Below are 27,368 nucleotides of genomic sequence, written 5' to 3'. Positions count from 1 at the left end.
CCAAAATTTACACGCGCACATTTGCACACACACATACACACACACAGACCAAATTTCTCTCCTGAACTTCAATTGCACATTTCTAACTATCTATTGGATCTTAGTAAGCATCTCAAATTGACATGGCCAAAACAACTCAAATATTTCCGCAAATTGTACTACCTTCTAAATTTCACTATTTCTATCTTCTATCTTTCTAGTCACCCAAACTCACAATCGTGACATTATCTTCAATTTCTCACTGTATATGTACAATGAGCTCCCAAATACTTTTGTTTCTACCCACACAGCATCTCTTGGATCCATTCCCCTTTTCTGTACACACATAGATTACCACACCTCATCACTATTGTGATAGTTTCCTAAGTGGTCTCTCTTCTTTATGTCTGTTGAACTCTAATTCATCTTCTAAAGAGCTACTGAAGTGAACTCCTTAAAGTTTTGGAATAACCATATGACTGATAATAAACCAAACCAAATAGCTCCCTATTGCCTTTTGTGTCAAATATAAAGTCCCCTGTTTGGTATTTAAAGATATTCACAACCTTGCCTCAACCTGTTTCCAGCCTTGCTCTAGTTATCATTACCTTTTCTGAACTTCACTACAAACACCAATACACCCCCCATATCTGACGTAGTACAGTCTTTCTTCCAAATCTGGAATACACTCCTTCCTCACTTCCAACTCTTAAGATCCCTAACTTTCTTCAACTTTCAGCTCAAGTGTTTCCTTTTACACGAAGCTTTTCCTGATCACAGGTTCCAAATTACCTTTTATTTGTAAATATTTTGAACACACACACACACACACACACACACACACACACACACACACACACACACACTTCTCCTGAGAGAATATAAGCTCTTTAGGAGTAAGGACTGCTTTACTTTTGTTATTTCCTCCCTAAAATCTCTATCATGCTAGACATGATGAACTTAACAAATATTGGATATATCAAAAATAAAAAGAATTTCAAAATAAGAGATATTTTGTCAATGCCTAAACAAATATATATATATATATGTATGTATATATATGCATACATACATATATATATACATACATATATATATATATATATAAAAGCAAATAAAAACAGTAATTTTCACAACTAGCATCTCAAACTCAGATTAAAACAAAAAAAACCAAAGTAAAGAAGACTTAAAGATGAAAGTAAATAATGGTTGTTTCAGTCAAAAAGCCTAACTAGAATTGATTGGAAAAAACACAATAAGCATATGGCATGCAAAAATTACTGGTTATTACAAATTATTCTTCAGTCAATCAATAAACATTTATTAGCTAAGGGTTCAGGATACAAATAGAGGTAAAAGACAGTCCCTCCACTCATGTTCAGAAAAAGCAGAAAATTAACCAAGGAAAAGCATTAGAATTGAAAAGCAGTAGACAAAGTTTCCTGTAAAACATGGGATTTTAGTTGGGGCTTGGAAAAAAGCCAGGGAAACCAGGAGAATGAGTTGAGAAAGGAAAGCATTGTAGGCATGGGAGACAGCCATCAAAAATGCTCAGAGCAGAAAATGATATATGTCTTCTTCATGAAACAGCAAAAAAGGCAGTATCACTGGACTGAAAAGTTTGTGGCTACGGTATAGGAAGAATGAAAAGGTAGATGGGAGGCTACATTAAAAAGAGTTTTGAATGCCAAAGAAAGGATTTTGTACTTGACCCTAGAGGCAAGAAGAGCTATTGGAGCCAGTGAGCAGGTGAACCTACACTTTAGGAAAATCATTTTGGTAGTTGAATGGAGGATGTACTGGAATGGGGGGAGAAAGACTTGAACAGCAGACATAGCAGTAGCATCAAATGGAGTGATAGCAATGTCACAAGAGAGAAAGGGGCACAGTTAAGAGATGTTGAAAAGATAAAATCAATAAGCCTTTACAAAAGAGTGGAAACAGGGAGAGATAATGAGGAGTCAATGATGACAACCAGGTTGCCAGCCTGAGACTTTAAGAATGGTGTTGTCCTCTTTTGTAATAGGGAAGTTAGAAAGGATAGAAGAAAAGATAATGATCTCTGCTTTGGACAAGTTGAATTTAAGATGTGTACTGAATATCCAGCTTGAGATGTCTGAAAGGCAGTTTGGAGACTCTAAAATGGAGGTCAATAGAGACTGGGGCAAGAAAAGTAGATCTGAGAATCATCTCCATAAAGATGAATTAAGTTCACAGGAATTGATGAGATTACCAAATGAAATGGTATAAAAGAAGAAGAGGATCCATGACAGAACCATTTGGGATTAGTATTAGAGATCCTGACCTGGATGAAAATCAAGCAAAAGAAACTAAGAAGAAAGTTTGATAGGTAGGAAGAGGACCAGGACAGAGTAGTATCCCCCCCCCCAAAAAAAAAAAATTTAAAGATAAAAGTATCAAGAAAAACAGAGTAGCCCCCCCCCCCAAAAAAAGAGTGAGCAATAGTGTCAAAGGACAAGGAGGTCAAGTAGAATGAGGATTGACAAATTAAAAGGTCACTATTAACTATGGAGAAAGCATTTCAGTGCTTTTTACTATGTGTTTATCAAATCAACTCAGTTTTCAACAGCAAGTCTTAATTTACCCAAGAAAATACAATTTCTTCCATAGTCTGATCCTTACCTGATTTTAAAAAACAGAGCTGACACGCTTGCCGTAATTCATGAGTTCCTTCAAGTGGATTTCTTCCAGCTACAGTTGAAGATACTTTAGGAGACCCACTACTAAAAACATTACCAAAATCATTTCTAGGTTGACTTGAAATTCCCAGGAAACTCTCAGAAGCAAACAAACTAGCTGGTCCATTCATCTGTGACAGAAATAAGGGATTTAAGGATATGTTGTCACCAACTTATAGTTTCAATATCACTGCAAAAAACACCAAAATAAAACAAATTCCCTATAAATAGTGCATTTGTTAATGCTTCATGCTTTAACTTTTTTTTAAGGGGCATACTACTTAGCCTCTTAAATGTATAAAATTAGACTTCAAACTCTCATTTCTAGGGGTTTAGGGTTTTTTGGTTTCTTTTTAAAGAACAATTATTTCATTTAATTTTTGCATTCTCTCTTTAAAATAAAATAAATTTTATATCAATAACAAAATCTTAATGTATTTTAAAGTTTATGTTTAAACAATGTCTAGTAAAGTACATAATTCAGTTATGATAGATAGGCATATCCTACGTTTGAAGGGTTTACTACAAAAATTCCCAAAGAAAGTTATTTTAACATTATTGTCCACACCATAAACAAACTCCAGTGTGTTTAAAAGCTTATTCAAGTATTTAAGCTCCTTCTATTCTTCTACAATAAACACATTTATAAAAGGCACTTACTAGTAAAATGGAAGAATTATTGTTGTTAAGCAGTGCTCCCTCTCTAGATGTTGATGTGGGCAGATCTAAAAATAACAATAAAAAAAGCTTCAATGAACTTTTTTATTCCTAACATGCAATTAGAACACAGTGATCTAGTAACTCAGTGCAGGTATCTCTTTTCACAATTGCCTTCTTATAACTCAATTCCAAGGCATACTGAATTTTACAGGTTTCTAAATTATTAAACCTTCTGGTTTTAATGGATATAGCCTTTCTTCTAGAACCCAATCATGTGCAAATCATGCCAATAATTTTTGAATGAGTAGCAATTTCCAGATGTATTTGACATATTTTCAAAAACTACAGGATGTACTAGATATATCACCAAGAACTACAACCCTCAAATGGCAAAAGTGGAAAGTACAAAAGGACCTCTCTATAAGTCATTAAGCATGAAAGTATTTTATGACAATGCATAAAGTTCATAGTTGTTTTCCTTTTTTTTCTCTTATTAACAGTGAAGCCCTAGTTTCTTTCTCCCTTCTCCAAGATCTACCTGGTTATTTAAATTTTGCCATGTATCTATGTAAATAAAAACATTAGTATAATTCAGTTTTTTTTTTTTTTTTTTTTTTAAGGAATCCACTTGGTTTCTTCTATAAAATAAGAGGACTAGATAGATGATCATTAAGGTTCCTTCCAGTTCTAAATTCTAAATTTATACAATCCCAGTCAGAATCAATACTAACTGGGCCCTTGAAAATACAAACAGCTAATTCCCAATACAGTAGCTAAAATACAGTAGCTAATTCCATGGTTTCTGGCTAGATACAAATGAAACCTAAAATATACTGTTTTCATTTAATAAGTTTTTCTCTCTACTACTGATATCTAATGTAGTAATCTAATATGGCAACTTATAAAATTGGCTATAGTACATGTAGATATTTATATAACTCACTAAAGTGTTTTGTTTGAAGGGAAAAAATCTAAAAATTGAGTTTTTCTCAACACAATACCAAAAAAGCTTTCAAATTTTTCTCTCTTCATCAAGTGAAATAGACCTTTATTTCTTTTCTTTTACTCTGATTTTTCTAGAGTTTATTTGCCTCACTCCTTTTTTTTTTTTAATAAATGTAAAATTAGTCATTGTAGGGATTAATTCAAATCATTATATGTAAATTATTAAACCACTTTTATATTGTATTCACTTTTCAGAATACAATGTTCTGGAGAAATGAGGCAGAAAAGACAAAAACAAAATATTGGCAAGACAATAACTTAATTCTGGTGACTACAATTAAAAATTAGTATTTCAAGCAAAAATATTTTTTCAAAAAAATTTTTTTTAATTTAAATTTAAATCTATGTTTCTATACTTTAAAATTGAATAATAAAGCCTTCCTACTATCTATTATCAGGAGGAAAATTGTTTTTTTAAAAAGCTACCAAACAACAATTTTATTGTTTCAAAAATAAATTTGAAATATTTCAAATATGACTCTTTGTTTACCTCTTTTGGAATCAGTCATTGAAAATGTATTTAAAGAAGAACAAAAATCTTCCAATGATGAAGTCAAAGGCTGTGGATATATTTCTGAAAAGGAAGATGCAGGAACATACCCTGCACACGTTCCTAATAAAGGTGCAGAAAAAGGTATACTAGGAGTAACACTAGACGTTGGAATGGATCCTCTGACTACTGTGGCTGTCTAAAGAAGAAAACCAAAAGAAAAAAAGTATTTTTACAAAGTATCTACAAAGAAAAATATTTAAGACTTAACTATTTGAAATATGATATACAACACATAAAAGTGTTCACCTTCACAAAAAGAAAGAAATGCACATTTAAATTATCATGGAAATAATACTTTATACCAATAAAATTGACAAAAACAAATAAAAATAACAAAACTCAATGGTGGCAAGGTTATGAGAGAATCAGATGCCATACATTGCTCTACAAAAAGATTGCACTGACTTTCATCAACCTGGTAAAAGAACAAGAGTTACCAAATTGATCACATATTTGTACCACTAATCTCACTATAAGAAACATCCCAGGGATATAATTATAAATGAAAGTCTGCTTAAAGTTGTTTTATCTAAACAGAAAAGTTGTTAATGTGTAGCCTGTTTGTTTCCTACACAACAGTAAGGAAATGACTGAACTGTGGAAGATGGATATAATGGAGTTCTATATCTCTATTAAGCATGACAATTGAGAAATATCAAGAAATTTGGGGGTATGTGTAGAATAATGTGAAGCAAAAAATAAAAAATTGAGCAAGACACATGACAATTCTATAATACTAAACTATACATACATATAGTTAATCAATGTTTTTCTAAAACTGTTGAAGCCAGAACTAATCATAACGAGGCCAAAGTACAATGACATTATCTTCCGATTTCTAAAACCTGAGTTACCTACTGCAATATAGGAAGATCACTTTAACTTTTTTGGTTGCCACATAATACTGCTGATTCACAGAGTTTGCAGGTCATAAAATCCCAAATATTTAATTGTTATCTATCAATGCCTTCCCTACTTTGTGTGAATTTTTTTTTATACCCAATTGCAAGATTCCACATTTATCCATAATTTAATTTTATCTTCTTAAATTCCACCTGATGCCAAGACATTTTTTGGATTCTGATTCTTATCCAATATGTTTACTATCTCATCCAACTTTCTGTCATCTGCAAACTTCATTTAAGTAATCAATAAAAATGCAAAACAGAACAAAGTCAAGCACAGATCCTTAAGGCATTCCAATGAAGACCTATTGTCACAATGACACTGAATCATTAACAATTATTTTTTGAGTGCTGTCATTTAACCAGTTGAGTATGTCTAATTGCACTATTGTCTAATTCATTTATCTCGATTTTCTCCACAAGAATATTCTGAGATACTTTATCCAAGAAGATCAGAAAAGGATTCAAAGGGAATTACCAATATTATTATATTTATGTGCTTACATATAATTTATAGAATATAATTTTTTACATGAAAAGGATAACATTTAGACAAGTCATTAGATTAAGGGTACATGCTACAATGCTTAAATCAAAGACCAAGAACGAGAGATCACACTGCCCAGTTTGAGATTTTTTTTTAATTTGATTTAAAATATCATTAAATTTATAGGTAAGATACAAGAAGATTTGTGTTAATATCTAATGGAATGCAAATGTTATTTTGTCCAAAAGTTAAGTTCATTTTTGTCTGTATTAACAACAATATTTATGTAGGGTTATTTATATATCCCCGAAGTGTTCATGTGCAGAAAAAAGTCTTATGGGAATAGTTTTATGGAGTTGAAGAAGGCCCATAGGGATACATAAATACTAACAACATGCAGTATCAAACTCTGTGATGTAAAGAAGCAGCATTTCAGGAACATACCCATTCAGATGGATTTAGTTGTAAATGCTTTATATATATGTATATGTATATGCTTTATGTGGAGATTCTAGATAAAATTCCTGTAACTCTAGACATTAGAATTATATTCTAAGTAACGTGCCATCCCCTAAACAAGGCCTTTAAAACTCTCTTTCTCAAGAGACCCAATGTTTTTCCTTTTGTTGTCTACAGCCTCCATGGCATCCTTCTCTAACACACATGGATTTTAATCCTAATATATGTGAGAGACTTAAGAAAGCTTTGCTCATTTGAAAAATAAATGCAGATGAGATAATATGGACAAATATAAGACTATGAACTCTGGAAATAAGAACTATTTGCCTGCCTAGTTTGTGATGAGCAACAGTTTTTTGTTAAATATTTCCTAAGCTATGATCCAAGCACTAGAAATATAAGAAAACAAGAATGAAGTCCCTATCTTCAAAGCACTCACATTCTAATGGGGAGACTATATATAAATTACTATATGCAAACATAATTTGTACAATCTAAATCAAAGTTAATTCCAGCAGGAAGGTGTTAGCAGTGAAGAAAGGCTTCTTGCAGAAATCAGTAGTTTAGTTTAGTCTTGAAAAAAGCCAGAAAAAAAACCAGGAGATTAAAATGAGTACAGAGGACATTGTAGACATGAAGGAGAATGAGTGAAAACACTTGGAATCAGCAAATAAAGTGTCATATTCAAGGAATACGAAGACTTTAAATGCTAAGCAATGAATTTTATATCTGATCTTAGAAATAAGATCTACTAGAGTTATGAATGAGGGAGTAATGGAGACATGATCAGACTTGCATTTTAAGAAGATCAGCACAGCAGCTGAGTGAAAGATAAACTGGAATGGGGAGAGACTTAAATGGAGTGATAAGCACCTGAATCAGAATGATGGCTATTCAGTGGAGAGAATGGGTCATATATAAAAAATGTTGTAAAAGTACAAATGATAATTAAATGATTAGACATGTGGAAGCCATGTAAGTCAAAAACTGAGAATGAGAATGGTTTTACCCTCACAATTAAAAGATAAGCTGTGAAGAGGAGAAAATTAGGGAGAAAATTAAATTGTTTAGGATACGGCAAGTTTAAGAAGGCAACAAGATTTCCTAAAGTTCAAAAAAAATGTGCAAAAAGGCGGCAGCTAGGTAGCCTAGTGGATAGAACACCAGCCCATAAGTCAGGAGGACCTGGGTTCATATCCGGCTTCAGAACTTAACACTTTCTAGCTGTGTGACCCTGGGCAAGTCATTTAACCTCAACTGTCTTGGCAAGAAAAAAAAAAGTGCAAAAAGCAGGTAGTAATGCAAGACTAGCTCAAGAGAGAACAGGGCTGGATATATATATATATATATATAGCTAAAGGAAATTCATATAAAGATATTCACTGAACTCACAGGAGTCAACAAGACATATATATATAGCTAAAGGAAATTCATATAAAGATACTCACTGAACTCACAGGAGTCAACAAGATCACTAATGAAAAAGAATTCTTAACCTTTTTTTCTGTCATGGAATCTGTGATAGTCTAATAAAATCTATGGACCCCTTCTCAAAATGATATTTTTAGATGTATTTTAGATAAAATACATAGGATTACAAAATAAATCTATTATATTGAAATCAAAAGTATTTTTTAAAAACTAGTTCATGGATACCAGGACAGAACCTCAAGGAATTAGAGGTTAGTTAGTAAACATCAGTTGGATGAAGATTTAGCAAAGTGTTTTATACTAATCTCACAACAATTCTGGGAGATAAACATTTTACATAGATCAAAAGAAATCATATGACTTGCCAAGAATCACACAGTTACTAAGTGCTGGAGACTGCATTTGCACTTAGGTCTTCCTGATCAGTATTTTATCTATTCTGCCATCTACCTGCCTAGACAGTTTAGAACACTGGCAAAGAAAAGAGCCACCTTTCCTTTTCATGTGAGACCAGGATGAAGATGAGTAATGTAATGTAAGGAAGTAAAGTATGAGATGAGTTCCTCACTTGAGAAGGCAGATAAAGGACATGATATGGATAGTAATAAGGAGAGATAACAATGTTTGGAAGAGCTATCATAAGTGAATTATGATAGCAAACTGATCAAGGAAGTCTAAAAGAATGTCCTTGTTGCACTGAGAGCCCAGGTGAGATTATGTTAATATATTTAAAGTCAATCTAGTCATTCTAAGTAAAGGATACTATAGAGTTAAAATGATTCATCAAGAGGTTGATATGGAGAAAGAAGAGAGTGTAATCAGTAAAGAGATGATAGTCTAAGAAAGACTTAAGGGATAGAAGGATTAAAAAATCAACAGTAAATCTGAAGAACATGATGAGATATTTTAAGGCAAAGATTTTAATGAGATAAAAGAATTACATTTTTTGAACATGGAAGTACAATAGTCATGGGTAATGACAAGATCAATTTGTGTTTTCAGTGATATTCATGTTGTTTTGATCCTTACCTTTCCACCAGTAGACCCCCATCAAACATCACATGGCTTGAAAACATGATTACAATAGGTAATGTGGCTTTTGCAAAAGTCTAAAAATACTGAAATTATCCAGATGTTATTATTAAAGAGAAGTAATTTTAAAGATAAAGAAACCTAAAGCTTAAGCTACAATGTACAGATTTTTGCTAATTTGTATTACCAAAAAAATGTCGCTAATCCTCCCTTTAAAGAAACAAAGTAAGCAAAATTTTAAAATTTACCAAAACAGTTTCATCAGCTTCTGGTGCAGAATCAAGTAGTTCATCTATTTCATCACCAAGGACAATATCTCCATCATCTAAGTATGCTTCAGGCAAAGTAAAGGAAATCTTTCCCCCATTTGCCAACATGGCAGAAGGCAGAGGACTCTTTTCCATTTGTAATGGTAAAACAGGAGTTAAAGATGTAATAGGAAGTGAAGCTAATTCATTTGATAATTCAGGAGCAAAGTCAGGAGGGAGAAGAGAAATAACAGGAGCAGCTTCTTGCTTTGGATCTGACAAATCTATAATAAAAGAATGGAAGTTTTTTTTTTTTTTAATTTCATCTCATTTTCTGTTTCTTAATAAATATTCCTAATATTATATACCATTCATCCTAATAGACAACTGCCAGAAGACAAATGGAATAACAAGGGGAAAAAGCATAATTAAAAAGATGATTTTTAATCATTCAAAGATTGATTATTTCACTTGTGGATGAACAAACTGTTGGCCATATTAAGTGTTTGCTAATACAACCACTAAAAGGAGGGTCAGTCCTACTAGACCAGAGTTGACTAGAACACCTAAAATAAATATAATTTATTTATGGCATTTATATATGAATAAATACAGATATTTAATTTGATAATACTTTATAATAAATATAACTTGTAAATTTTATATTTTCTTTTAGTTTGGTATAATAGCTCAAAGCTTACCTAACTCTATGTCTTCTATAGAGCTCTTTAAACCCTGAAAAATAAAGCAAACATTATGTTAATATTTTTAAAAGTATTCATTTGTTACTTAAACTATTTTCTACATATGATACTGGGCATTATTTAATGAATTAGTTATAGGAAAACAATTTAGAAAATAAAATTGTGGAATAAGATGTTATTTTAAAAAAGACAAAATATTACAGGTGAAAATATTAATTGCTTATTTCAAATTAAAGGAAAATTTTATCATTTAATTTTTGGAATAAGCTTTAACTTTACCTTTGTTGCTACTTCCCCCGGAACTGAATTTGAGAACTGAAATAAATTAAATATACTACATTTAAAACAAAATCGATTTAAAGTTCCAAAATAAAAACCAAGATATTAAAAGTAGAAGCCTTACATTACCTTTGCTCTGACATACGCTTTTCTTATTTTAAATCCTAATTTCTGGGCTAGTTCTTGAGTTAATTTTATTACACACTCATCCTGAAAAGACAAGAATTAAACTGAGAAAAGAAAGGAAGGAGTGGAAACAATATAAGATTTTGAGAAACATGAAAAACTGGAAATCATTTTCCAGCAATGTTTTTTTAAATCCTTATAAACCAACTAAAACTAGATGAACTCTTAACAGTTAAATTATTTAAGTAGTCTTAGTATGACAAATGGTTTTATGAGAAATGAATCTTTCTAATATTTAAAAAAAACTTCTTTTGAATTCCATACCTGAGGTACTGCCAAGGAACATTTTGCTATTGCATCATAAGCTTCTTTATATCTTCCTAAATCACTTAAGGCTTTAGCTTTCCGATAGAGAGCTCTACAGTTGTTAAGATTTAAACTTAAAACTTTATCACAGTCTTCTAGAACTTTATCATTCAATCCCTAAATGACAAGATAAAAAAGAGCATTTAAAATTAACAATGAACTTCTATATAATGCCAAAACATAAAACTTAAAAAATGCTAAATTATTAAGCCTTAAAAAGCCATTTACATTTTAAAAATATCTGAATCTTCTACAAGATTATTTTCCTTCAAAGTTATTTTCTATTCTTTGAAAGGACTGAATATCAAAACAAAGAACAAATATGATTGATTCACTTGCTGATCTATTTATGAAGTCAAGAAAAGTATTATGTATATATTTCACTACCAAATAAAGAATCATAGATTTGGAGCTGGAAGGAATAAAAAGCCAACTTTCTCACAACTTATAAATGAGCAAACTAAGGGCCAAGAAGGTAAAGGCACTTTGCAAAAATCAGAGAGATAGAAGAATTTTAATATCATTTTTAGGTTCTAATCTAGTGCTTTTTCCATTATACTAAATATCTTTCATCTACCAATCAATGTCTATTAAGACCAGAATATAAAGTCATATTGATTTATAAAATTCATGGTTTAGTTATATTACTTTAAGATTTGAAAATTGCTTTACATAGATATATTGTTTCACATGATTCCCAAAACAACCCTCTTAGAGAGAGGCTATTATTAATCCTATTTTACTGAGAAGGAAATGGAAACAAGTTTAATGACTTGCTGACGGTCACACACAGATAGATTCATACTTATATATTCCTTATTACAAGTCTAACATTCTACACTGTATAACAGAACTAGTTAAACAATGATTTATTTAATTTTAAAAACACAAAGGATGTTATATATCAAATTGGTGACATTTTACAAGACTTAATAAAACAAAAATCAATGCTTAACAAGGAACATGTTCCCATAATGTTTCTCCCCATACATATACATCCTTAGAATCCTTTCATATGGGCCATTTCTAGGGTGAAATTAATAGTTAAGAGACATTTATAATAGAAAATCTTTCAACATTAGGCGAAAACTTTTTTTTTTGTTTACCTACAAAAGCAAGAATGATTGGCTTGAGAAGAGAGTAAACAAGGAAAGGAGAAGAAATTGGCTTACTTTTGATACCTCCTGTATTACTTCTGAAAGTATTTTATACTGTATCAGCTTTCCACAGGATGTGTTTTTCCTCACCTTAAAAAATTCAACAACTTACCATATTTGAATAACATGCAATACGATTTATATGCAGTTTTTCTAATATTTCATTAGAAATTGCAATTTCTTCTGATCTTGCATAATCAGCTATGTTTAAAGCTTCTGTATACTGACTTAATGAGCCATTCCAGTCACAATCTTGATATATATCATTTCCTTCATTAAAGAGATTTTTTATAAGTGTCCATAAAAACACCTAAAAAAGAGAAAATTTTAAATGGCAAAATTATGTTATGACTAACATTTTAGGGGCCTTGATGAAATCGATTATTTATACAAAATATATTATAGGAACTTTATTAACAATCAAAGATATCAAGATTGGGTAAATTATTGATCACAATATGGACAAGGAAATCTGGCTTTCAGTGAGACTATAAGTGACTTTGGTCACTCAATTTCTACAATTTCTACTCTCAAACTTGCAAAGTGAATAAATTAGAAATGAATTATCATTGTTTTAGCAATGAGCCCTAAGAGTCTACTAATATAAATACACTATTATGAAAAACTTCTATAGTTAAAAACTACATGGCACTTAAAAGATCAAAAAAACTTAAAAATTTTAAAATCCATATTTGGACCAGAAATATGTATGTAGACTGAACTCCCTTATATCACTGTTTTCTTCTTTTTCTAACTGTGAAATTCCCTTCCTTGATATTTTCAACTTACCTCTCAGTTTATATCTGAATAAAACAAGGAAAAAATATATTTCCCTACTTCGAAAAAGGTATTTTAAAATGCTGTTACATTTGTCTTACTAAAATGGTAAATGTGATAATCTTTAAATTAGTTTCCAAAGATTTCATAAAAAGAAATAACACATTAGAAAAAAGTAAATATAGGAATATAAAAAGTATTTGGTATTTTATCTCCACACATCAACAATGAAGTATAAAGTAATGAAACTTTAAAGCTTTAAAGCATCTATTACCTCATACTGTTCTTGTGTTCCTCGGTATGGCAAAGGTGACCTAAGAATGAGAAACAAAAATTAATTTCCCCACAGGTTTCATTACCAGTCTGTTCTAGCATTTATTTTGCTATTCTTAAATTTCACACCAAAGTTACTACATTTATTTCTATGTTAAGAATATAATTATGCTAATTTTTCAATCACCATTCACATTTCATACCTATTGACAAAGATTCTAAAAACATAGAATTTGTATATCTCAAATTACACCAGAAGCAATTATTAAAAAGCCAGTTTTAAATGTAAAAAAAAAAATTATTAACAGCATAAAATCATACATTTATTTGATCCAATGTTTGGTAGCAACAGGTTTTTAAATTATTTCTATGTCTGAGATTTTAACTTTAGAAGACTCCAAGTAACAGTCAGTCAGTCCATTATTCATTACATTAACAATGGTCTATTCATCTGGCTGCTTTCAAAGGATAAATCAACTGCGTATGTTTTGACAAATATCATTATGTGAATGTAAGCCTTATGATCTAGTAAGTGAAAAGAAAATAAATGAAAATATCTTCAAAAGCAATTTCTTCATTACAGCTTCATCAGTAAAACCGTTTTTATGAGTTACTAGAGCATATTTACATTCTTCAATCCAGTGTTTTAGAAAATACAAAAAAAAAAAAAAACAAACACTAACGACTAAAATAGAGAAAGACCTACTTCAATTTAAAACTGACACAAGATTACAGAAACTAAATAATGGAAAGAACAATGATGTCTAAAAGTAGAATTAATAAATGTACAGACCCAATTCAAGATATTAAGCATCTACCACATGCAAGACATTTTAATAAAAAAGATATACTTCTTGCCCTCAAGTTCTTTACAATTCAGATGGGTAAGTTTCATACACATAAATAAAATATGACATAAGTTAGAATACTAGGTGACAGACAATTTAAGCAAAAATAGAAAGAAAGGAGAAGACAAGACAAGTTTGGGCAATGGCTAATGATCCATTTTGTCTAGAGAACTGCATATGTGAAATATAATGTGAAATAAGTCTGGAAATATAGGATGGAATCCAGAACACAGAGAGTCTTTAATTCCAAACTAAGTAGTTAGTACTTATAACAAAGGCATTTATTATTGAAAACATTAGATGGTACCATAGATAGAGCGGAGAGCCTAGAATCAGGAAGGACTGAGTTCAAAACATTTGGTCAATTCAGCTTCAGATAACTTACTAGCTATGTGACCCTGCGCAAGCCCACTTTACCTCTGCTTCAGTATCCTCAACTATAAAATGGAGAAAATAGCAATTAGCTCCCAAGGATCAAATTGGATATTTGTGAAGCATTTACAAATGAGATATTTAAATGTGATACTAGAGAACAGAACTAGGAGCAATGAACAGAAATTACAGAAAGGCAAATTTGAGCATAATAGAATTTCCCACAATTGTTAAAAAAAAAAAAAATGGAATAGGGCACCTTCTGAAATGAGCTGTTTGTTAAAAAAAAAAAAAAAAAAAAAAACAAAAAACTTAGTAGGTGCTATATATAATGGCTTATTCTTTTCCCTCTCTGCCTTGTGACATAATGAGTTTTCACCAACAAAGTGACTGAACCAGGGTCATATGTCCATTTATGACAGACACTAAAAGGGATTCATATCTTGGATAAAAGATGGACCTAAAGACATCTGATATCCCTTCTAATGCTAAGATTTCACAAATCTATGAAACAGTGCTAGAGAAGCCAATGAATTATTTCAGACAACATAATCAGAGCTGCCTTTTTGGAAAATTACTCCAATTGTAAAATTTAAAAAGGACTGAAAAAGGGAGACTAGAGCAAAGAGTAATGAGCACCTAAATTAAGGTGTTAACAGCAAGGATGAAACCAGGAGAGGATGGATGCAAATGACACCATGAAAAAAATTAACAAGCCTTGGCAACTGATTAGATATGGAGCATAACAGTGAAGGAGAAATCAAAGATAACTTCATGACTTTGGGTGCTTGCCTAGAAGAACTGAAGGATCACTAGCAGAAACAGTGAAGTAAGAATAAGAGAAGACTTGAGAAAAAGGCGTGATCAATTTATAGAGGGTCATAGAACAGTTTGAAATGTACACCTGAAGACCAGGAAAGGGATGAAGCTATATACAGAACTGAGTCATCTGCATGGAGCAATTATTGATGCTTTGAAAAGAGATGAAATTGCCAAAGGAAAGTACAGAGTTAAGAAAACATCAAGGACAGAGTTTTGGAAGGTGCCTCTATTTAAAGAATGGGGGGAAAAGGTAACCTAGCAAAAGAGGGCAGAAAGGCAGGAAGATTACCAAGGTTGGTGTTAGGGGTTTGGAACAGTAGCTGTAGAGAATGCAATAAATAGGGTAAAAAACACTGCTCTGACACCCAATAAGAGACCCAATAAAGTTGGAAAACATGAATCTGTAGTAAGCAAAGATAGCAGCATAGTAACTTTCTTCAGAAGTTGAACTTTAATAGTCGGGTAGCAGGACTGGATAGGACTAATGGTGAAGGCTATCCTGATGTGGGGATTAGCAACAAGGACATGGAAAAGTGTTAAAGGACTATGAACTGAAGCAACTTTTGTCTTTTGAAGTCTGACAATTGAATCAACTTAGTAAGAAAACAAGTAAAACCAGGATAGGGGTGATGATCTAGAAATAGAGAAAAGTTAAATATTCTGATCATGATGAAGATGATGAGGAGGTTCAGTAGCAGTCACAACAGAGAAAAAGTAGACTAGAAGACTATGACTAAGACTAATGAAATTCAGCATTCAGAAGTTTTGAGGGCATGGAAAACCAAGAGATAACAAATAAGGTCTAACACAAAGCTTTTTTAGTAATTCTCTACTAAATTTGAACAAAGAAAGATATAACTAGAATTTAGAAACAATAAAGCCAAAGTATTAGGAGGTTCATAAATATGGACACCAAAGTCGTGAAAATGACTGTACAGAAAAATGTATTAAAGAATCAGAGGAACTGCGTTCAAATCCTGCTCTGCTACTTACTACCTGGTACAACCTTAGGGAAGCTATTTAATGTTCTCTGGGCTTTAGTTTCATTATTTGTAAAATGGTGGGATTAAATGATAATTGATCTTTAAGGCCTTTTAAGTTTTATGATTTCCTATAATAGTGAGAGATGAAAAAGAAAAGAAAATTACAAACGTCAGTCACTGACCATTTTTAATATGAAGCCACTGAATAAAACCAGATTTTACCTTTAACTTGTTAATCAGTTTGGGGTTTTTTTTTGGCTGAGGCAATTGGAGTTAAGTGACTTGCCCAGAGTCACACAGCTAGGAAATGTTAAGTGTCTGAGGCCAGATTTGAACTCAGGGAGTCCTGACTTCAGGGCTGGTGCTCTATCCACTGTGCCATCTAGCTGCTCCTACCTTTACTTCTTATGAAGAAATACAAGTGTATGTTATTGGAAGCACTATAATTATAACATATGTATCATATGTTGCCTTTCAAAATAATGTTGAGGCTTAAAATCTTACTGTATAAACTGCAGTCCTTTCTTAATATCCTGTTGCCTGTTTCTTCTGTCCTCAGAAACATTGGACATGTTATCCTGCACATCCAATTTCTAGATTCACCCTCTGCAATGAAAATGAATACATATAATCACATAGGTCATCAGAGTTTAATTAATAAATTTAACTATCCAGAGTCAAATTATGGGATAAAGTATTAAAACCAAAAATAAGTTAAAGTGACAAGTTTCAACTCATAATTTAAGGGAAACAAATACTATGTAATATAGAAAAACCTACTAAATGAAATGATAGAAAGTGAAATTAGCAAAACCAGAATCGTGTATCCAATTGACCACAACTTTGTTTTGTTCTTTCCTGTTAGAATGTAAGCTACTTGAAGATAGATTGTCTTATGTGTTTTTATCTGTATCTCTAATGCTTAGTACAGTGCCTTAATAAAGTGTTTTAATACTTTCTCATTCCTTCATTCAAGAACACTAATTTACTACCAGCAGGATTATGAACCAGTTCAACCATCCTACCAAACAAGCTGGAATTAGACAAATAAGAGTTCCTAAATTGAGTCAATGATCCCATTACTGGGTTTATACAACAAGGAGGTGAACGTCAGACAAATACAAAGTGTGGCAAAATATTTCTCACAGTACTATTTTTCATAGCAAAAAAAACTAGAAATGACTGAGGGATAGCTAAAAAAAAATTGCAGTATATGAATATAATGGAATAGAATTATTCTATAAGAAATAATGCATAAAATTCAGAAAAATATGGAAAGGTTTATTATGAATTGCTAATCTTGATTAGCAAAAGCCCAGAATACTAATATACATGAGTGCTACTGTCTCCTCCACCCCTCTTATCTAATATCTGTTTAGTAAATAAACTCATATTTTTTTACATGTTATTTCACTTGACTCAACTGTAAGTTTCCTAAGAACAAGAACTGCTTTGTTTTATATATTCAGTCTTGTATTTCTTATACTCAGTACCTGGCATACAGTAGATAAATGATAAGTGTTTGTTGATTGACTGAAGTGAAATCAAGAAATGAAAGAAAAGGATTTGATCATTTTATGGTAGCAAATAAGATAAGGTTCTTGCCTTTCAAATAAACTGTCCTCCAAGGCTGCTTAATGTTTTACAAATTAGCTATAGTCAGTTCCAAACAGATAAGTGGTCAAGGAATTTGAACAAAGAGTTCTCAGAAGATGAATTGCCAACTGCTAATGATCACATGAAAGATGATTGCAAATCATTAGTAAGATGAATACAAATTAAAATAAGTCATTTCATCTCACAGCCAGCAAATTAGCAAAGGTGACCAAAAAAAAAAAAAAATGGTCAAAGATGGAAAGATTGTGGGGAAAAAACATGCTAACATACTAAGCTATAATTCTAATGATTTTGGAAAATAATATGAAATCAGGCTTTTTAAAAAAGTGATTATACAACTATGCCGAGTATTAAGAAAGATGCCTCTACACCTATAGCCCTTTTCTCTAAATGGATAATTCTTCCTGAAAATACTTTCCCCCACAAAAAAAAAATTTTTATTTGTTTTTAGCATTTTTTTAAATTGAATTCCAAATTCTCTTTCTTCCTCTAACCTCTCCCTCATCCTTTGAGAAGACAAGCAACATATTAATTATAATGTGAAATTATACAAAACATACTTCCACAGTAGCTATGTTAAAAAATAATAATAATAAGGAAGAGAGAGAGCAAAAGAATGGGGATGGGGATGGGAGGGAATTGTACCTTATTGTAAAATTTGGTTCGATATTATTCAATACTATACATATAGTTCATGCATTTTTGAGTTTCTAAACTCTGTGTTGCCTGCTGACTTTTGAATGCAGCTCCTGCAAAACTCCCCAGAAATTCCCAATTAATTTCTTATGCTGACCCATGATATATTGAAAACAAGATGGAAAAAGTTGCAGGGATAACTGTACTTCAATTTGCACTTAAGAGTTCATTAGTTCTCTTGCTGAAAGTAGACAGCATTTTTCATCATAAATTCTTTGGAACTGTTTTGGATCATTGTATTGATCAATGTATAGCTCAGTCTTTCACATTTATAGTTTTGTTAGATTGTTAGAATATTGTTAGAATATTGCTGTTACTGCATTCACTGATCTGCTCACTCCACTCTGCATCAATTCATATGGGTCTTCACATGTGAAACAACCATTGTTAAAACAATTAAGTGCCTAATCCATTATATTCTTATCTTCATTTTTTCCAAAAGCTTCACTCTGGAATATCCAGACTTTTGACCATGTCCCTGCCCCAATAACTTCCCTCTCACCTTTTCAACTTCTTTTTATATATGTTTTCTTCCTCATTATAATGTAAGCTACTTGAAGGAAAAATTGTTTTTTACCTTGTATTTATATCCCCATGTCTTAGAATAGTGCCAATCTTAATAAATGATTATTGAATAAGTGACTGAAATATCTGTAACTTCTGATAAGAGATTCCACTACTGAGAATATGGCAATGAAATTAAAGACTGAAGGGGGAAGAGGCCTTTTAAGTACCAAAATATTTTGAGCAACATTTTTGTGGTAATTAAAAAAAAAAAAGTATTGCTTGAATAACAGATGAAGAAATTTTGGTACAGGGATTTTATGGAATAATGTTATTCTATAAGAGACTAGATACAAATATGAGGAATTCAAAGAAACATGGCGACATGGTACAGCGGGAATAACACTGATATGGAAGTCAAACGATATAGGTGGAAATCCTAGTTCTGCTACTTACTACCAATGTGATTATAAGCAAATCACCTCAGCTCTCAGTCTTAATTTGTTCATATATAAAGTGATGAGGCTGGAACAGATAAGCCAGTAAAGTAAGCAGACCCAGGAAATGTAAACATGCAATGATTTAAGTATAAACAACAATCAAAAAAATGAAACTGTACTTCCTATACTAAATAATCTTAACCCCAAGAAGTGTTTAAAAAAAAAAAAAAAAGGACACTTCCCTATTTCCCTTGAAGAAGTAGGACATGTGTGGAATATTGGTCTATGATAATTAGATATGTCTAACTGCATTGGTTCATTTTGTTATTCTTCATTTTGTGCTTCATCATTTTGAATGGGACTGACTGGATGAAGTTTTCTCAGTTGAGACAAAATCACATAATTACAATTCCTAGAACCAGAAGATCAGGTCTTGGACCTAGATTGCAGGAAGTCACATGGTCTCTAAAGGTCAGAACCACAGGAAATAATAGGAAGTGATGTAATCCACAGGAAGCAAACAACACTAGTGACCACTGGTCAAGGATGATTACGTCTTTTTAGTCAAACCAATGAAAAAGCTTGAGTCTTTTACTATTTAAATCCCAATAAGCCAAAAGCTGGTCAGGTTCCACCAGCACATGGTGGGATCTGGGCGTCTCTTTGTAAGGACTAAATAAATGTTTTCCCTTTGTACCTGAAGATGTTTCTGATTAGTTAATTTGGGAAAAGGGGTCTAGCACCTGTCCCACACAGTTTATGGGGGCTCATCCGGGATCTGCGGAGATGGCTGGGATCCTGATTCAAGATAGGTGCCAGGTTGGGTTTTCTCCGACAGTCCTTGAGGTCAAAATCTCAGCCTCCCTCTCTGTGAAGAATGGGCCTAGGAAAGACACTCAGATACAAACAGAAGCACACAAACCTCCAAAGATGAGGAAGCCTGGGTAAGAGTAAGCCAGATAACTTATGCAAGCATAATCCACAGGGGCAATGTCTGTTAATGTCCTTGGGCTGTCCTTAGGCAGCCCTTTGAAAGGGGTGAACCAGGAAGGAGGTTCTGTTAATGACACAGGACAGTAGTGCTCTATGGTTGGCCAAGAAGGTAGGAAACTCCTTCTGAGCCTTGATCTGCCAAGTCACCAAGAGGTCGACTATGTGTATTACAAGAGATCAGGCTGTGAGATTGGATGCTCTGTAGAGAGGAAGCAGTTCAACTCAAATCTTCAGAGTGGGGGAAAAGTGTACTTGATTGACTATTTCTGTTGTGTATGGGGAAGGAATGGTCCTCTTCCATGTAATTTTTGTCTGTGTTTGTGTCCTTGTTATGTCTGTTCTGTGAGCTAGAATTTGTTAAAAAGAGAAAGACCTGACTTTCTTATAGACTCCAACTCAGTTGGAACTGCAGGAAAAGGCCTTTGAGAGTAATCATTAGGGAATTGGGCAATTGATCATTTCAAGATTCCAAAGCAATTCAATTAAATTGGGGCCTCCTGGAGGAGGATAGTATGTAAAGAAGTACATAAAGAGTCTCTTTCTTCCCCTTTAACCCATTCCCTGACTATAGCAGAAACACGTGGATCCAAAAGAAGAGAAAGAAATGATGCTCAATAAGTTTAGGGAAATTTGTTATTTGAGATATGATAATAAAAGCAGTTTTCAATTACTGGAAATTTAGAACTGTATTTTATTTGGTTTTAAGTTAAAATATAGGTTATTAAAACAAAGTTCCAGTAGCTTACTTTAGGGGAGGTCATGTTTGTATTCCCCTAATTTTAAGTTTTATAAAATTTGGTCCAAAGTTAATTAGTTGTGAATCAAAGTTTAAAGTTTAAAAAAAAAAAAAACTGGTGATCTAAATACAAGTGATGAGATTGATTTGCAAAAGCAATTAATAGTTTAAATGGAGTATCTAGTTAGAAGGGTATCTAGTTTGGGAGCATGTTAAAGAAAGGGAGAGTATGTTGAAATTGGGAGGAAAGAGAGATGGGATGAGTTATAGGGGGAGAGATGGTGTGAGACAGAAAAAGAAGGATGAAAGAGCAAAGTGGTGTGTTGGAAAGAGGGGGAAAAGAATTAGGTTGGACAGAAAGGCCAAGTCCTAGTGGAATTTGCCATTTTGCCAGGGGAAAGAAGACACCCCATGAAGTTGGGGCATGTCTGACTGGCAGGCTGGATCCTGGGAGACTTGGTACCCTAAAAAAAGTTAGTGATGAAAAGTGGGGGTCAGGAAGCATGGTGGAGTTGGGAGAAATGCCACGTAGAATGGAGGAAGGGTAGGAGGATCTTGTCAGGTTAGATTGTCAGGTGACAATCTAATTTCCCCCTCCCCTCACTAGATGTGGTGCAACTGCTTTTTTAACAAACTGCAACTCTTTGCTTCCCTACCCCTTACTGGTTGAAACATTAATTGCTTATATTGTTTAAAGGAACAGCCTACACTTGCATGGTGTTAATAACTGAATGTTTTATTTTTCTCTTTCAAGTTTATAGTTGCTCTAAGAGGTTTGTTGGAACCACGAGTTTTCTAAAAATGCTTTATTTCTACTAAGGTGTCCATCTGTCTGCAGCAAAATATTTAATGTTTATCTAAGTGCAAAATGTTCTTCTTATTTAAGGGATATGATAACAAAAGCCTAGAGCATAATTTTAACCTGATTTGATAAGTTAATAGGGCTATTTCCAAAAAAGTTTATAGGGACTCCTCAATTGGAAGAAATTGACTTAACATTTTTTTTTAAGAATGAAGAAATTGTTAATTCCAATAAGCTTCTTTTATGTGAAATTAAGATGTTCTATATTCTGTATGAGTTTTAATGGATTGTATTGAGCCATCTTAAAATTGCACCCACTATTTAAAGGGACTGTGAGAATAATAATTTTTGCCTTTGTCCCTTTGAACATGTTTCTGTTATGGACAATATGCAATTTAGAATTTTTCTATGTATTGGGCATTTTAAAAGCAAAATGATTTGGGTAATGTTGAACTACTGTTGAACTTAGTTATGAAAAATTACTTAGTTATGAAAAATAAGTTATGAATCTCTTACTGATTCATCTGAAGCTTTGATTAATGAGAATTGTTATTGGAGATAAAAATCTCTTGGGAGACTGCAGCTGATATTTATTTGGAGTTTTAAATTCAGGTATAACTCTGTGATCGTCAAGCCAGTGATCCACCATCTGAAAGGAATATGCCACAAGCTACTCAGAAGAAATTGTTACAGGTGGAAGTTAGTATCTGGGAACAAATTAGAAATATGATCTTGGCCTTTGCTGAAGGTAGCATCCTTCTGACTCAATTTCCCAGTGGTGTTCTTTGAATGAGAACCCACCTGATTATTCCTGAGTCTAGCTTAAGATAGAATTGTTAAAATTAGGAATTTCCTGAAGTAAAACTGAGTTAAGGATGTTTTATCCTATATGTGCTCTTGGGTCAAGCCTAAAGGAGCAGTTTTGATACTATTTAAATCATGTTACTGATTTTTCCTCTTATAGCAAGTTTCTGTAATCAAAGCAAGTGACCAGTAGAAGATGAGACACAGTACAAGTATAGAGATGATATTTTGATTTGCACACCAGCCCTGGAGAATTCTTTGGTTGCTCCTATAAAATCTTTAACTCGTTTGCTTTCTGGGGCTAGTTTCTTTGTCTGAAGGCCTACTTTGCCCAAGTATTTGGGGCCACTCCCATTTTCCCTTTTGTTCAGAGAGAGGACGCAGACAATCTTAGCATGCCCTGATCAAGCTAAGAATATTTTTTTTGGATCCTGAAAGCTAAACTAATCTGCTTAGAGCTTTTTACACTGTATGTTTATGGAAGGTGAGGCTAGGTTCAGGATCCACAGACCCCTATCCTAGACCCCTTGCTTACTTTGCAAAAATTTATTCTGACTTCAAATGGGTTTTTCATGTTTTGCATGATCATGAGGGCTACATGGAAAAGGGGATTTTTGACAGCCAAACAATTCCCCATTAAGTATGCAGAGAAAACAATTACTGCTAGGTGTCTATGGATCTAGAGAGGTTTCTGTTGTTTCCTAAATGAAGGGCAATTCACTTCAAGTGAAGGGAAACAGCTGCCCGTGTTGCTAATTGTTTGCTTCTGACCATTCCCCAACTCCTGACTCCTATATTTCCTCATATAGCTCCCAGGCAAGTAAATTCTGAAAGGACTGTTTTAAAAGGGCCTGCACATGTTTCTCCATGCTGGGGCTTCAAACTGCTTTAAGTTTTGTTCTAACATCTGGACTAACTGGGTAAAAGCCTTCCCTTGAAAGACTAGGATTTTTGCTGGAAGAGATCATAACTCACTGAAGGGCACCATTGCATCTACTCCTTTGAGGAAACAAAAGCAAGAATTTTGGGAAAACATTCTTTGGTATTTATCCTAGGAAAAGCTGTTTGGACAAGAGGCATTTATGATAGCCTCATCTTCCTCTACATGGGGTTCCTGGTTACTGTCCCTAGTAACCTCCATATTACATACACTTTTGTTTATTCTTTCTCTTTTTCTCATATTTAGTTCTTGTATTTTTCATATACTTGTGAGAGTTGCTTCTTCGACTCGAGTCTTGACATTTCAACCACTTGATCAAACTGAAGTCACCTGATTCCTGATTCTAACATTTAGCACCAGACGCTGCTACCATGGCCTACAAATCACTTGTCTTCCCTCTTCAGTGTGGACCACACTGGGCAGGGCTAGCTATATGCCCCTTGTCAGCCTGAAGCAGTTCCAGAAGATGAGACCTTCGTCCCTTTGTCCCAACTGATTCCGAGTCCGGACTGTTTAAAGTGGGCATGATGTGGCAATGGACCCGAGGCCACCAGGTCTCCACAATGCTGTAATTCTATGACTTCCAGATGCCAATCTGTTCTGTGATGACTGGGTTTTCAAAACAGATAGTGGAAGTTGGTAGAAGCAGGGTCTCTGGTTCCTGCTCATTGTTTTAAGCAGCAATATCCTGTCACCCACTTACTTATGCACTTAATTATTAGAGTAGTTCAAGATTTAGCTTAGTTACGAATGTTGGAGGAAATGTGGGAAAACTGAGACACTGATACATTGTTGGTGGAGTTGTGAACGGATCCAACCACTTTAGAGAGCAATTTGGAACTATGCCCACAAAGTTATCAAACTGTTCATATCCTTTGACCTGGCAATGTTTCTACTGGGCTTCTATCCCAAAGAGATCTTAAAGAAGGGAAAGGGTCTCACATGTGCAAAAATGTTTGTGGCAGCCCTTTTTGTAGTGGCTAGAAACTGGAAATTGAATGGATGCCCATCAATTAGAGAATGGCTAGGTAAATAGTGGTGTATGAATGTTATGGAATATTATTGTTCTGTAAGAAATGATCAGCAAGATGAATACAGAGACGCTTGGAGAGATTTACATGAACTGATGTTAAGTGAAATGAGCAGAACCAGGAGATCATCATACACTTCAACAACACTATATGAGGATCAATTCTGATGGAAATGGTTATCTTCAACAATGAGAGGATCCAAATCAGTTCCAATTGATCCTTAATGAACAAAACCAGCTATGCCCAGCAAAAGAACACTGGGGAATGAGTGTGAACCACAATATAGCATTTCCATTCTTTCTGTTATTGTTTGCTTGCATTTTTGTTTTTCTTCCCAGGTTATTTTTACCTTCTTTCTAAATCTGATTTTTCTTGTATAGCAAAACAACTGCATAAATATGTATACCTATATTATATTTAACATATATGGACTACCTGCCATTTAGGGGAGGGAATGGGGAGGAAAGGGGAAAAGTTGGAACAGAAGTTTTTGCAAGGGTCATATGAAAAAACACTTTAAATCACTAGTGACTGGAGAAATGCAAATTAAGCAAACTCTGAGGTACTACACTTCATACTACTCGGATTAGTTAAGATGACAGGAAAAAAGAAGGATAATTGTTGGAGAGGATATTGGAAAACTAGAACACTAATGTCTTGTTGATGGAGTTATGAACTGATTCAACCATTCTGTAGAACAATTTATAACTATAGCCAAAGGGCTATCAAACTATGCACACCATTTGATCCAGCAGTGTGGATCAGAATCTACTGGCCTGTATCCCAAAGATCATAAATGAGAGGAAAGGACCTACATGTGCAAAAACACTTGTAGCAGAATTCTTTTGTAGTGGCGAGGAATTGGAAAATGAGTGGATACCCATCAATTGAGGAATGGCTAAATAAATTATGGTATATGGTTGTAATATTCTCTTTAAAATGTAATGTTCTCTGTTGAGGGTTTCTTGGGGTCTCTGGAGAAGCCTTCATTTCAGTTCAGTAATCACCACATGAGTAACCAGGGGTTAAAGTCCAAATCTTTTATTGTCTCCTTCATTTGGAGCACGGCTAGTTTTTCTGGAGGTCTATCTTTCTTCTTGGTTCCAAGAGCTTGAGCTCCCACCTGCCTTCTCTGGCTTCTGAATCTCCCCAACTCCAATGGTTTGTGCTTCAGCCTGCAGCCACCACAAAGGTGGACGATGGAATGAATCTGTCTCAGTTTCCAAGAGCTTCTAGTGCGCTTGTTTCTCCTGGCCCTGAGCGCTTCTAACTTATATGTTCCACACTGAGTATACACCAATCATTATATCACTAGGAAACCATTATTTGTTGTAGAATTAAATCAATGCTAAACTAAATTAAACCACTCTCTCTTCAATTCTACTTAGTGCCTTGTTTCCAGTTCTGGCCCATAACATCTCCTTGTAGGATTAAATCAATCATATTGAACCATGCTAAATTAGATAACTATTGTCTCTATCAATTCCACTGACTTAGTACCTTGTAAGAATCCTTTGTTTTAAGTTCAGAGTTCTGGCCCATAACATATGGTGGCAATGGAATATTATTGTTCTATAAGAAATTATGAACAGGCTGATGTCAAAAAAGCCTAGAAAGACTTACATGAACTGATGCTAAGTGAAGAGAGCAGAATCAAGGGAACACTACACAGCAATAAGACTATGTCTTGATCAATTGTAAAGAACTTGGTTTTTTTCAACAATGAGATGACTGAAGGCAATTTCAATAGACTTAGGATGGAAAATGCCATCTGCATCTAAAGAGAGGACAATAGGGACTGACTATGGATTACAACATAGTATTTTCACCTTTTTTGTTGTTTGCTTGCTTGCTTGGGGGTGTGTGTGTGTGTGTGTGTGTGTGTGTATGTGTCTGCCTCGTTTTTTTTCCTTTTTGATCTGATTTTTCTTCTGTAGCATGATAAATGTGGAAATGTTTAAGAATTACACATGTTTAACATGTTTACTTGCTGTTTACGGAATGAGGAAGGAGAAAAATATGGAACACAGGATTTTGCAAAGGAGAATTAAAAAAAAAAAAATCACCCAAATTTAAAAAAAAAAAAATGTGATGCTGAATTCAATTCTCTAAATGTGGTATGAGAAAGTGTTTCTCTTTTAATGTATAGAGTGCCTTAATTTGTCACACCTGTCACATTAAGAATATAATCTGCTAATCCCCAGATGCTTTTTCAGATCAACTGTTATCTAGTCATGTCTCTCATATCTTGAACATAAAAAGTTGTTCACAAGCGAAAACTACATTAAAAGTACCAATACTCCCCCATCCCCCAATACTATGCATTATATAGTATAAAACATTACATAGAATATGAAATTACATAGAATATAATAATAAAATAAAATTGCTCATATTCCCTCCAACATTTATCATTATCTTAACTAATTAATTAACTAATCTGAGAGGTATAAAGTAAAAACTCAGAATATGTATTGATTTGTTCTGATTTGTTTTACCTATTCATCCTTTTTAAAAAAAATTCCTCTCTCAGTGGGGAGAGAGGAAAGGATATAGGAGAATCTAGGCAATATAAGAAAGATATAAATAAAAATCTTTTTAAAAAGAAATTCCAACACTTAGCTTAATAATCTTGTACTT

General features: G+C 33.3%; 1 protein-coding gene across 1 annotated transcript in view; it reads right to left on the bottom strand.

Moving 5' to 3' along the window:
• Positions 1–27,368, bottom strand: part of ZC3H7A (zinc finger CCCH-type containing 7A) — a 62,987-nt gene that overhangs the window by 20,473 nt on the left and 15,146 nt on the right. The window contains exons 2-12 of the mRNA XM_051963185.1: positions 16,670–16,771; positions 13,142–13,181; positions 12,203–12,400; positions 10,892–11,050; positions 10,571–10,651; positions 10,442–10,477; positions 10,160–10,193; positions 9,459–9,742; positions 4,834–5,032; positions 3,339–3,403; positions 2,623–2,809 (exon numbers count right to left, since the gene is read on the bottom strand). Of these exons, the coding sequence (XP_051819145.1) occupies positions 2,623–2,809; positions 3,339–3,403; positions 4,834–5,032; positions 9,459–9,742; positions 10,160–10,193; positions 10,442–10,477; positions 10,571–10,651; positions 10,892–11,050; positions 12,203–12,400; positions 13,142–13,181; positions 16,670–16,737 (1,351 nt within the window). The 5' untranslated portion in view covers positions 16,738–16,771. The remainder of the gene's footprint in view (positions 1–2,622; positions 2,810–3,338; positions 3,404–4,833; positions 5,033–9,458; positions 9,743–10,159; positions 10,194–10,441; positions 10,478–10,570; positions 10,652–10,891; positions 11,051–12,202; positions 12,401–13,141; positions 13,182–16,669; positions 16,772–27,368) is intronic.

The sequence above is a fragment of the Antechinus flavipes genome, chromosome 1, assembly GCF_016432865.1.
Source record: "Antechinus flavipes isolate AdamAnt ecotype Samford, QLD, Australia chromosome 1, AdamAnt_v2, whole genome shotgun sequence".
Taxonomy (NCBI): Eukaryota; Metazoa; Chordata; class Mammalia; order Dasyuromorphia; family Dasyuridae; genus Antechinus; species Antechinus flavipes.
Note: the sequence above shows the minus strand (reverse complement) of the source record. Positions and strands in the feature narration are given on the sequence as shown.